The sequence below is a fragment of the Paramormyrops kingsleyae genome, chromosome 13 (assembly GCF_048594095.1).
Source record: "Paramormyrops kingsleyae isolate MSU_618 chromosome 13, PKINGS_0.4, whole genome shotgun sequence".
NCBI classification, from domain to species: Eukaryota; Metazoa; Chordata; class Actinopteri; order Osteoglossiformes; family Mormyridae; genus Paramormyrops; species Paramormyrops kingsleyae.
The window spans coordinates 24,605,510-24,617,602 of record NC_132809.1 but is presented as its reverse complement, the minus strand read 5'-3'; the positions used below and the strand labels follow the sequence as shown (position 1 = coordinate 24,617,602).

At 47.0% G+C, this 12,093-nt stretch overlaps 1 protein-coding gene across 1 annotated transcript in view; it reads right to left on the bottom strand.

Moving 5' to 3' along the window:
- Positions 1-11,927, bottom strand: part of man2c1 (mannosidase, alpha, class 2C, member 1) — a 12,000-nt gene extending 73 nt beyond the window's left edge. Inside the window, exons 1-26 of the mRNA XM_023811155.2 lie at positions 11,690-11,927; positions 8,580-8,705; positions 8,126-8,249; positions 7,924-7,994; positions 7,640-7,817; positions 7,223-7,412; positions 6,860-6,966; positions 6,662-6,772; positions 6,477-6,569; positions 5,995-6,111; positions 5,216-5,311; positions 4,994-5,139; positions 4,663-4,786; positions 4,426-4,547; positions 3,486-3,571; positions 3,256-3,396; positions 2,528-2,610; positions 2,356-2,450; positions 2,157-2,261; positions 1,907-2,063; positions 1,570-1,713; positions 1,078-1,187; positions 865-944; positions 638-780; positions 462-565; positions 1-377 (exon numbers count right to left, since the gene is read on the bottom strand). The exon at positions 1-377 is cut by the window's left edge and continues 73 nt beyond it. Coding sequence (XP_023666923.1) covers positions 263-377; positions 462-565; positions 638-780; positions 865-944; positions 1,078-1,187; positions 1,570-1,713; positions 1,907-2,063; positions 2,157-2,261; positions 2,356-2,450; positions 2,528-2,610; positions 3,256-3,396; positions 3,486-3,571; positions 4,426-4,547; positions 4,663-4,786; positions 4,994-5,139; positions 5,216-5,311; positions 5,995-6,111; positions 6,477-6,569; positions 6,662-6,772; positions 6,860-6,966; positions 7,223-7,412; positions 7,640-7,817; positions 7,924-7,994; positions 8,126-8,249; positions 8,580-8,705; positions 11,690-11,790 — 3,069 coding nt within the window. The 5' untranslated portion in view covers positions 11,791-11,927 and the 3' untranslated portion in view covers positions 1-262. The remainder of the gene's footprint in view (positions 378-461; positions 566-637; positions 781-864; positions 945-1,077; positions 1,188-1,569; positions 1,714-1,906; positions 2,064-2,156; positions 2,262-2,355; positions 2,451-2,527; positions 2,611-3,255; positions 3,397-3,485; positions 3,572-4,425; positions 4,548-4,662; positions 4,787-4,993; positions 5,140-5,215; positions 5,312-5,994; positions 6,112-6,476; positions 6,570-6,661; positions 6,773-6,859; positions 6,967-7,222; positions 7,413-7,639; positions 7,818-7,923; positions 7,995-8,125; positions 8,250-8,579; positions 8,706-11,689) is intronic.
- Positions 11,928-12,093: the final 166 nt, after the last annotated feature.

The following is a 12,093-nucleotide window of genomic DNA, read 5'->3' as shown; positions in this document are numbered from 1 at the left end:
TAAAACTGAAAAACCAGGGTCACTCAATCCCTGGAGCAAGTTGGGCTTAAGGGACGTGTTCAGTGGGCCAACTGTAAAACCACACTGCCAACCACGGGACTCAAACCAGCGAACTTCCGATCACAGGCAGAAAGTCCTATCCCATAGACCACCTCCACCATGAATTGTTCCGATTGCTACATTTGCTATGTATAAATCAAAATGCCGTCCAGGGTGTTCACTTGTTGGTTGAAAAGTGAGGTCCTCTCTGTTGTGAGGCTCTTCAGTCAAGGAAGAGCAGAAGAGAGACAATCTGAAAGGGGGTGAAATCCAGGCTGATCCCTGATGCCGTGATTGGGGTGGGCTTTGATGGCACAGGACGCTCCAGAAGATCACAGCTGAGGCAAGATAAATATTTATGAATCTATTAAGTTACTGGCTGTGTAGTGACCACTCAGTCTTATACATGCTACCTTACTTACTGTGAGACCTTCCTGAGTTTCAGAGAGGAGCTGAGGGTCACTCTCACACTGCTCCCGTAGGACTCATACAGACGAACCACAAGAGCCTTGTCATGGTCTTCAGCCTGCGTGACACAGACAGTGTCATTCCTGCCCTTGTCCCAGTGCTTGGAGGTCAGGATGAGTTTCGGAGATACCTGTTTTATGGTCTCCAGGATGACTGCAGGCGAGCTGACGGAGAAGGCGCTCCAGGAGCTGAGTCTGGGCGAGTCGGGCACCAGTCGAAGGGGGTAGTTAAGGTTGTATGCACACTGGATGACCGAAGAATCCTGGAAGGAACCTGAACGTGACAAAAAGGGAAACCTTTGCTTAGTCGGCAGTTCCCAGTGGCTGGAATGCTTCAGATGAGCAGGAGGTAACTTGCCTGAGTGTGGCATGACTGCATACATGAAGCGATGTTGTCCCATGTCAGCGTTTGCGTCGGGGGCTTTCGGGGCACGCAGCCTGAGCGGGGGGGGGGGGGGGGGGTACAGCCAGTTACGATATCGCTACGCTAAACCTTTTCCCCATTTTACCAGCATTGGGACTTTGCTGTGTTTTCTCAATGTGAATGCGATGACATCACCAGGGAACTCACAGCGACAGAGAGAGGGTGTTCCGGTCAGCAGAGTAGCCGTATTTACAGTCATTCAGCAATGCCACCCCAAAGCCGTGCTCCGACAGATCCGCCCATTTATGGCCCCAAACCTGTGCCATGAAAACGGCAATTACATTCCTGGAGGTTTTGACAGCTTTCTTTCATGCTTAAGAGCAGAATCTTAGTTTACCATTATGAAGAGATAAAGGTACATTCATCAGTTGTACATTGAAACGTGGAGACTTGGACTTCAGCCAGTTATAATTCAAACAAGCCACCATAAACCCTTCTAACTGGACACAGCAAACGCAAGATAAATTAAATGGCTAGACATCCGCTCATTGTAAATTCCAGGAGATGAGCAGTAACTCGTTTATAACTGCTCTGTTATAATAGTGATGATACTTTCTGGAGAACCAATAAAATAAGCAGTCATTAGCAATAACTGGGAATTGCCACAGCCAGAGCTTTTCAGCAAGCCTGCTCCTTTACCTCAAAGCGAGCCCAGTCCCAGGACGTGTTCCTGTGGGTCGGCCTCTGCAAGTGGCCAAACTGGATCTCATAGACGGCATTTGGGCTGCGTACTCGCACCGGAAACTCCACTTTCAGGAACTTGTGGGATTCTGCCCAGTCCACCTGAAAGGGGGAAGTGCTCAGAAGGACTGGGGGGGGTTGTTTGCTGGTAAAGTGCATTAATGCAATCAGTGAAACCAGAAGCGGAGCCGCCTTATTCCTCGTACAAATCAATAGATTTCCAGTTTAAAAATAACATTACGTCGTGCCTGAATGTGCTCTATTCATGGAGCCATTGTCATTGCAGAGTGCCAACCTGTGTGTTGAACTTCACGTAGGGACACATTGCATCCAGAATGATCTCCTGGGTTATGGAGCTCTGCTCGCTGATCTTCAGAGTGAACGACACAATGCCACGAAGTCCCCCTGAGCTGACAATCACTGCAGGCCTGGCAGGCTCCACTATCGGCTTCCTGTGGTGCACATTCACAAAAACACGGAGATAGTGAGGCAAGTCCATTATGCATGACATAATGTAGACATATAATGTGCCTTCCAAAACCTACCGGGTCTGCAAATGGTAGTCCATCACATCCCACGCGTCCCAGTACAAAGGGATATCATCAAATATGACGAACTGGTTTCCATAGCAGCCATCGGAAATTGCTTCTCTGAAACCCATATCACTAATTCACTTAGAAGAAGAAACAACGCAACTGAGATTGTGGATGATTTATTAGCAGTGCAAGGAAAAGAGGTTCTAACCTGCAGACCTTCAGCAGACACAGTGAGGTCAGGCGGCCAGCCTTGTCCACAGCCACACGCAGGAGGCCGTTTTCCATGAGGTAGGTGCCATCAGGCTGAAAATTCGTGTGGAGTCGTCAGCAGTGTGAGCAGCCTAACACTTGGTCAAAGATGATCAGTGTGATACCAATACCTGGACCGTCACTGACACAGGACACTCAGGCTGCTCGGAGTCCGTCACAGAGGCCATGCCGACACTGGGCACTTTCACGAGGGCTGTGAACGTGATGCAAAACAAGTCGGTTTATTCATTCGATTCATGCAACTTCAGAACAGTTCAGAAGTGGTTTTGGGGTAGTTGAAAAGTGCAGCCTCATTGTTATGTGCCTTGACCAAAAAAAAAAGAAAATATCTATATCTAGACATAGACAGGAAGAATTACTTCAATAACAATAATAAATTCTAAGAAAGGAATCCTTTCCAGAGGTGGAGATTTCCGATCCAGAGTGCGCAAATGGTTGGTTTGTTTCAACCAACCAGTTGAGTACTCTGTGACTCTTTATACTCAACTCAACTTATACTCAAAATCCTGGTCTGGATTTGTACTCTCTGGACCGGAAATCTCCACCTCTGATCCTTTCTCCTAGGAGTTCAGAGCAGTGGCCATTGAAATCTGGGCTGTATTTCTGATGGAAAGCTTTCAGCTTATATTACCACAGTTACCGGCAGGGCAATTAAATGGAGCCAGAGCTGGAGATACCACCCACTTGTGGTTCAACACTGAAACATTTCTGGCTGTGAATTGACAATACTTGTAATGAGGGGGCGTCTTGAAAATCATGACCGTTCTGACCAAGGATGATAAAACAAACCTATGGCTCAACTTCAAAACTCTAATTTCTACAAACCAAAGGCCCATACCTAACTCGGTGCTGCCCCGCAGCATCACGACCTCACGCCGCTCCCAAGGCAGCGAATTGAAGACGGCTGTGGCCCCACCCTGTTCCCCGGCCAGAACCACACATGCCTGCTTCAGCAAAGAGCATCCGGTGCTGCGGATATCTGAGAGGATGAAGCAGCGTGGGATTTGAAATTTAAAGTTCTTGTTACAGATAACCTCCGACAAAACGTCACACGAGCAAGCACAATACCGTCGTAGTATGCAAGGGCGTCTTGCACTACCATCTCCGTACAGCTGCCTGGGAGCACATCATGAAACTGATTAAGGAGCAGGAGCCTACAAAAAGGGCAGAGGTCAGGAACCCACATGAGGGAAATAGCTGAAGGAACAAGGTCTCCCTCAAGATCACAAACCAAGGTGTGGTCTGGTGAGCGGAGTGTGTGTGTGTGTCTGTGTGTATTGAGTAATGCTTTACATTATCTGCACCTTAGTATTCTACGAATGCATTAGAGTGCACCTTTATGCATCTGCCAAACCCAGACCTGTCCATCAGATGCCAGACAGTGACAGGTGATGTGTCACTCCACAGAACACGTTTCCACTACTCCAGAGTCCAGTGGTGTCACGCTTTACACCACTGTATCCAACACCTGGCATTGCATTTGGTGACGTGAGGCTTGCATGCAGCCGCTCGTCATGGAAGCCCATTCCATGAAGATCTAGCATAGTTTTTGTGCTGGGGTTAATGCCAGAGGAAGTCTGGAACTCTGCAGATGTTGAGTCAACAGAGCACTGGCGACTTTTATGGACTCTGCGCCTCAGACCTCGCTCTGTCATTTTACATGATCTGCCGCTTTGTGGCCGAGTTTCTATTGACTGCATGACTAGGTGCTTGATTTTATATACCTGTGGCAATGGGTCTGAATGAAACACCTGAATTCAATGATTAAGAGGCGTGTACTTTTGTCCATATAGTGTATTTCCATCAATAGTAATACCATATACTGTCCCATTAGTTTTCCTGTCTTTGTTTTGAGAGTGAAGTCATCATTTCTGCTCATTATGCAAGTGACAATGTACTTTACTTTAAAAGGCTAAACAGGAAATGATGTCTCAGTAGCAAGGTCTGCTTTTTCCTAGCCAATCAGGATCAAGGCCAAAACGTTTCTTAATGTTCTGCTGCTGCCTACCTCCACAGCCTCCGCAGTGTGCTGGCAGGGTAGCGGAAGGTTGGGCTCCTGCACTGCGCCAGGCTGCTGGCCACCTCCACATCATGCAGCAGGGCTTCGCACTGCCGGTTCCCCAGCTTGATCTGCAGTGCAGGGAGACACAGGGATCTGCCACCAGGCCAAAACCCAAAGGACCGTCGCAGGCATCAACAGGGACGACCACAGGAAGACGCCGAGCGTGTCCAGGCTCACGCACACCTGCGCCTGTGTGGTGTAGGTGCCGTTGTGGAGCTCCAGGAAAAGCTCCCCTGACCAGGTGCAAAGGAGACTGGAGTCCGCCTCAAGCTCAGAGAAGAACCTATCGGGGCAAGACATCTGGACCCTAAAAGAAGCCAGAAAAACCAGCTGGGTGGCCAGGAAATGCTGCGACAGCATTTTCAAAATGACTTTCATCTGCCTGGGTGTACAAACCATATTTTTACAAGAAAATTCGACCTTGCACTATAGCTATTTCTGACCACGCTGTTATCCCGATGTCAAGGTGGCACTGCAATTTTTCCTCATAACAAATGGTGTGGTAGATTCTCACTTAGGCAGCCCATCAGTGTCCTGCACTCTCTGCAGTCGATCCAGCATTAGTTGTGTGGGGCCCCCGCCCCCATCGCCGAAGCCAAAGAGCACCGCGCTGTGGTTCGCCCTTCCCTTGTCCTTGTTATTCCTCACCGTGTTGAGAAGCTAGAAAAGCAATGTTAGGGTCAGCAGAGGCGTCCCCTTTCGGGGGCTGAAAAGTGTCCTCGAAATTACGACTCACATCCTCCACTTTGCCTTTCATTTCATAGGTGTTGCCGGGGGGGAAGTGTGTCAGGACCTGGGAGCCATCCAGGCCCTCCCAATAGAAGGTGTTGTGCTGGGGGGGGGGGGGGGAAGGAAGTTCAGTTTTATGTCAATCCATCAGAACAATGGATGTCTTGTCACAGAGTATCAGACGTACAAATGTACTACACATTCCCTAAAAAAACACAAACATCTTTTATAGTTATACATCACTTAACGTCAGGGATAGTTCTGAGAAATGCGCCGTTAGGCATACACAAAATTAGATGGTATAGCCACCTAGGCTGCAGTAAACTTTTGTTTTTTACAAATAGAAAGTGTACACTCTAAAATAACATACAATATATCAATATAGTACAATATATAGTAAATCTAGTGAATACATAAACCAGTAACATAGTTGTTTATTGTCATTCTCAGGTATTATGTATTGTTCATAATTGTATGTGTTACACTTTAATACGACTGGCAGCGTAGTAAGTCTGTTTACACCAGCATCACCACAAGCACGTAAGTAACATGTTGCGCTAGGACACTATGCTATAGGAAATTCTCCAACTCCTTTGTGGTATAATCTTATGGGATTACTGCCGTATATGTGGTCCATCATTAACTGAAACGTTGTGTGGTGCATGACTGCATTTGCTAATTAGAATTTTAAGAATATCGATTCGCCAAGGCTGGATAATAAATGATTAATGAAGACCGTAATGTGTGTCACGGCCCTATGGCCGCCGTGCTGGGCAGCTCTCTCACAGGGAAAGTATTGACCAGATTCCAACTGAGCTTCTGAGTCAGGAATCGTGTGATTCCACTGCCCCGCATCATCTGAGGGAGCTGTGCAGAATATCCAAACGTGTCCGGAAGCCAGAACTGCAAAGGACAGTGAAGAGGGACGTTTTACTGAAGAAGACAATAATGAGGATGGAAAAAGAAAAAGAAATGTTGCATTAAAAAGTTGTGTTTCGTGATGCTAGGAAGAAATGCTTTGGGGATTCCTTCCCTCTGAACTAAAGCAGCAAGAAGCAAAAGAGTCATTCTGAATCTCTCTCTCAATCCACAACGATGATTATAATTGTCCCTACCACTAATCTGCAAAGTACTAAAGCTGAACCATTTCAGAAAACTACCCAGTATTACAAGCCAAAGTATGTCAAACTGTGATCAAAGTCACTCTAACTATAAAAGCTGCTTATAAATAATTTCGTGAGGTGCATCGATCCTCTAAGCCGCTGTACCTCTTTGCAGTACACGCCAAACTCCTGCTGAAAGAAGCGCTGACCCTCCAGAAACTGGCGAACCATGGACTCTCCTGACGGCAGGTTGCCATCCTGGAGTGACAACAGCGCAGGTGTGGCTACAGGTATCATAAGCACTGTGGGTTCAGTATTTAGGGCAGTAAAAGTCTTAATGTGGATATTACCATTTCTACCCAAGTTCCTCCAACTACGATAAACCGGCCGCTCTCCACAAAGGTCTTGATCTGAGCAAACAGTCCTGGGTACCAGTTTTTCACCCACTCAAACTGCTGGGCCTGGAGACGAAGCACACAGGGTAGACAAGTGAGAAGAGCCATGGTGGGAATGACTGGAGGAGTCCGTGCGATTACATTCTATGGCACCTGTGAACAGGTGAAAACAAAGTCGGGATTCTTCTCCATCAGGCGGATCACGGTCACCCAGCTTCGGGCGCATTTCCGGATCGTCTCCTCGTACGGCCAGAGCCAGGCTGTGAGGAAAAAGGAGGAGATTGTAATTATAACTTATAACAAAACTGTATTTTTCCTGGTTCTCTACCCCATTCAACTCTGCACAATGCCACTGCATCCGTTTGATAACTGGCCAGCTGACGTGTAACCCAGTGGCTGGAAACCCCGCCAATTCACTTTCATGACAGCATGGCACAATCAGCTCAAAGGAAGGAAGTACCCATGATTACCACTTAAATACATGCCCTGCCTCTTTCCAGCTTGAGGAAACCACACCTGAGTCAATATGACAGTGGCCCATGGCGTGGACAGTGTGCTGACTTTGCCCATTCGTCTGGCTAAAGAACCTCAGGGCCAGGCTGCGAGCTGCAGGGTAGGAGGAGGGATCGGCTGGGTCACAGACATTCACCATTTCATTTACTGTGAATAATGCCTGGTAGCCTCGCTGGTCGGCCTCCCCGAGCATCTAATAACACATGAAAAACAAGGGAAAAAAACCCAAAGGTGTTTAACAGGCACACACAAGCTCCCTCTACCTCTATCCCTTACAAAGGAAAAGTGTGGCACTAATATTATAGCAAAATACTTAAGGGTAAGCAATCTTAAAGGCGTGAAAATAGTGTAGAGAGGACACGACAACAAAGTAGAGCAGATAGTATGTGGAACACTGTGAATAAGGGAGGTGTTTTAGACCTTTACAACATCGATGAGCATCTCAAAGTCCGTCAGCAGCTCTCTGGTATCACAGTTAAACACAACCAGCTCCGCACTTTGGAGGGTGTACATCCTGTCGGGGTCAGGGGCTGCGATCATGGATCCCTTCCCAGCCCCAAACAGGCCATTACAAGCCATCTCTACATAGAGGGTGAAACTGAGAGGCAGAGAGAGACAGAGAGATGTCAATAATGTACCGCAAATCCACACAACCTGCACAATTACTCATCCACTGCCATGTTTGTGTCTGAGCAGCAACTCACCTGTGAGGTTCCTCATTCTTGAGGCTTGTGGTCAAGACTAAGCTAGTCTTCTCACCCTCCTTTGTTAGCCCCTATGATTCAGATATAAATGATTTTCACTAGAGCTACAAAGCAATAATAAAACACTGGTTGACTGATGGATTGCAACTCTTTTTGGTACCATTGTGTTCGGTGGTATTGAAACAATTTCTTATCTGCCAACCTGACAAGGCTGCCCATCCTTCCAGACCATTCCCTCTCCATCGATCTCCCATCGAAAATGAACCTCCTTCCCTTCCCAGGCCTCAGGAATGTTCAGGGACACCTTAAACCAGCATGTCCACCATCTTAAGATCACAGCAGTGGGGGTAAAGCGGTGGGTTAGCATTAGCATTAGCCTGTCCAAATTTTACCGGGAAACTTTGGCTCTCAGACTCTGTCTGGGATGGAAGATTGACACTCAGTGCAGTATTATAACATTCACACTTGTACCCATTTCTGCATCGTTCTTCATTTGAAGTACTTTGCTCCAGTCTGCCACAGCAGATCTAGCTGACAATTTTTCTATTAACATCAATGCAATAAGACAGGATGCATAAGCTATATGAAGAATAAGGTTTACGGTTTGTTGCACGTAATGTATTTACTCTGCAAAGAGCCTCTCACACAGCACTTACGTAGGCCCAAAGCCGTCTCCAACCTTGCATGGTTGAAAGGTCTGTAGTAATGCCTCAGAGTACGACATACGTTTTGGAGTCAGGAAAGACGACAGAGATTCCACAGGGCATGTTTCTCCGTAAAGTCTACAAGAGAAACGACATGTCACAAGATCCACACATATTCTTGGAAACAAAAAACACAATAATACTTTTGTTAGAGTGACCATATTTTGCCTTGCAAGAAAGAGGACACTAGGGGCAGGAGAGGCATCCAAGCAATGCAAGTATACACACAGAAAGTGATCTGAATGTAGTTCCTGTTGTGGTAAACTATTCTCTGCTTTCAGTGCCATTGACTTGCTGTACGTTACATCAGTGTCAGAAGTGGGATGGCACCAAAAAGACACTGGTAAACTATAGAGAGAAACACTGGTGAGAGGGAAGATCTGCTCTGCAGACAGAAGCATCAAGCTGGGAACACACACTAAGATGTGGTAAACGCACCTCGAATTACCTGATGGTAGCAGTGTGCAGCACTTACCCTAAGACAAGGGGAGAGGAGGAAGGTGGAAGACTCATTGCCAAAAAGCATAAATAGCTCCCCTGTGGATGAAGAGGAGCCAGTTGTCGGGGGATGCAACAGGGAAGATTTTATTAAGATGATGGGGAAATGGTGACTGGGCCAACACTGCCCCCCAGAGGGCAAGGTTTCAGCTGCAGCATCTATAGAGTCAGATGGTGTCCTGCAACACTAGACTGACACCGGCAGTGCGGCTCCGATTGGGCAGCGGCTCCGATTGGGCAGCAGCCCTGACCGCTGCCTCTGTCAAAGGCTCAAGAAGTGGAGGCAAAGCTGGCTAGAGTGACTCAGACCAGCAACGGCACCTGGACGTGACCCGCGGTTCCAGTGACTCGCAAAGATGGTCAGCTGAGGCTATACCTGGTCGCTTCCTCTAATGATACCTTGATCTGTGTGGCTGGCTCATTGTGGTTTACATCTCTGGACCTCCGGAGTGGTTACTGGCAGATGAAACTGACAACTGAGGCCAGGCCCAAGACAGCTTTCTGCATTGGCTGGAGCCTCTGGTACATTAATGCTTTTTGGCAGTGCAATGCACCAGCAGCTTTTAAAAGTTTGATGAAGTTTGAAAGTATGAAGTGCTGAATCCACTTCATCAATATAGCTGCATAATCAAATTGGATGTGGTTCTGGTCTACCAGAATTGGCCATTGGGTATGGCTTAGCGGAATTCGATGACTTCTAAGTCATCGACTTCCGCTAAGCCATAGCAAATGTGCATAATGTATTTCAGTGTCTAAAAACTGCTGTAACAAAGCCAATTAACTCCAGGAAATGCTCCCTGCTGTAAAGAGATACGCTTCCTTGAACAAGTGGGGTTGCAGAGTTTGTCAGCTGACCCGGGTAAATTGGAGGCAGTGCAGAGTTAGCTTATAAGATGGAGATCTGCAGCATTCAGTCTCACAGTCCGGCTCTTTCCAAGCCAGATCTTCTCTTCCTTCCTGACACAGATGCCAATAAGTGGCGGCGGTGGAGTGTATTCACAGCTAGGTGAAGGAGAGTGTGTTGTACCCTACTTCAGCAGAACCCTGAGTCACCAAGACTCGACGGGAGATGCTAGCAGTGTTGCAGGCTGTGCGACACTCCCATGCTTACCTGCGCCATCCAGTCAAGCTGAGAAAGGACCATGACTTTCTCCATTAACAGGTGACTTTTAATAAACCAGAGATGCTGGTCACTTGATGGACTGGAGCTCTAAAGGGGTTTCAGCTCCAAACTATGCCCATCAGGATAAAAGTGATGATCACCTTAGGGAGGCAGCACAGGTCCAGACTCTGCACTCTGCCCAACAAGGAAGTGACCAAGAAGGAGCTGTGGCAATTGCAGGAAGTAGATGCTGTCCTGGGTCCAGTGATCCTTTGGAAGCAAAAGGGTAGAAGGCCAGGCTGCATGGACTTAGTTCCTTTGTCGCCAGCAGCAAAATGCTGCTTGGGCAGTGGGACTCCCCGATTCTCTGTGAAGGTGCACTGCATCATGCCTGACACTCATCTGGGGACCATGTTCACTGGCAGGTGGTGATACCAGCAGCACTGCATGAAAAGGGCTTAAAGGCTGTGCATGGAGCTCCAGAGGCAGTGCACTTCAGCTTTAAGAAAACCTTAACGTTAGAGAAGGTTCTGTCTGGGGAGGAACCACCAAGACATCTCAACTTTATGTGGAAGATGTGACAATTGCGTAGCCAAGAAAAAGCCCGTGGGATATTGCACCCCCGACGCTACGTATTAGTAGCAGTTGACTGTTTTACGAGGTAGCCTGAAGCATATGCTATCCCCAATCAGGAAGCACGCACCATACTAGTCCACCTCCCGAGAGGCATTCTTGTGTGCTCTGGAATCCCAAAGGAGCGCCACAGTGACCAGGGGTGCAGTGTTCAGGCCCAGATTTTCAGGGAGCTCTGTAAGCTCCTGGGTCTGAACAGGAGGAGGACAGCACCCCTACACACAAAGTGACGGGCTGCTGAAAAGATTTCATAGGATGCCTGCGACCCAGTTAGTGCCCCTAACAACAGACCAACACTTAGGCAACCAGGCATATCACACAGTGGGGCAGAAGTCGTTCTGCATCACTGTCTGATAAGGCGGGGCTTTCATTGCGATTAACTTGGTTGTTACACAGGGCAAAGGTTCAAGGCAAATTGTCATTTTTTTATAGCTAAAGAGACCTGCAAAATTATAATATAAATTCTTACTAAACTTTTTATTTACTTCAACACATCCAAATACGGTTATTAAATATTTAACTGATCTAAAATTAATCCAGTATACTGAAATAAAGATGGTGTTTTGAAAAGCAAACATCTCTTGTGTTTAGGAATCATCTACGCGAAACTAATTTAAATATACATTAATATCTTCCTGGCACGATGCAATATGACAATGATTTAAAAATAAATAAATAAAAAACTACGTGAGAATATGACAACCGACAGCACAACTGTGTATTTTAATTTTCTGGTTAATGTGCTGCAGATATGACAAACCTCACTGACAGCTGGTTCGCAAAACACACGTGTGCTTCAAGACTCAACGGATGCTTTTTTCCAGTTTACCTTCCTCGGAGGTTGCAATCGGTGAAGTAAACATCAGACACAAACTTCTCCGCTCTTTCTAGCAGAGTCCGTCGGTTTTTAAGCACCGGTTGGTGATACATTAGGAACAGCAGATTTTAGATGAACACTGATTAAGCAGTCAATTCCAATCAGTATGCATGCAAACCGATCCTGCAATCTGCGAGACTGACCACCTCTGCAAATCGGAAAACAGTGTATGTGGTCCCGGAAATACACTGTAACTACGATGTAGTTTGGTCTTCCGGGCTGGAGGTGTCGCTGCTGTCTGATTACTCTTTCTGTTTGGGTCATGTGATGTGAGAGGAAACTGCATTTTCTACTCTGTTTAGGAGATAGGAGTTTTGTAGCGAAGTACTGGACAAGACAGTGTAATATAAAAATAA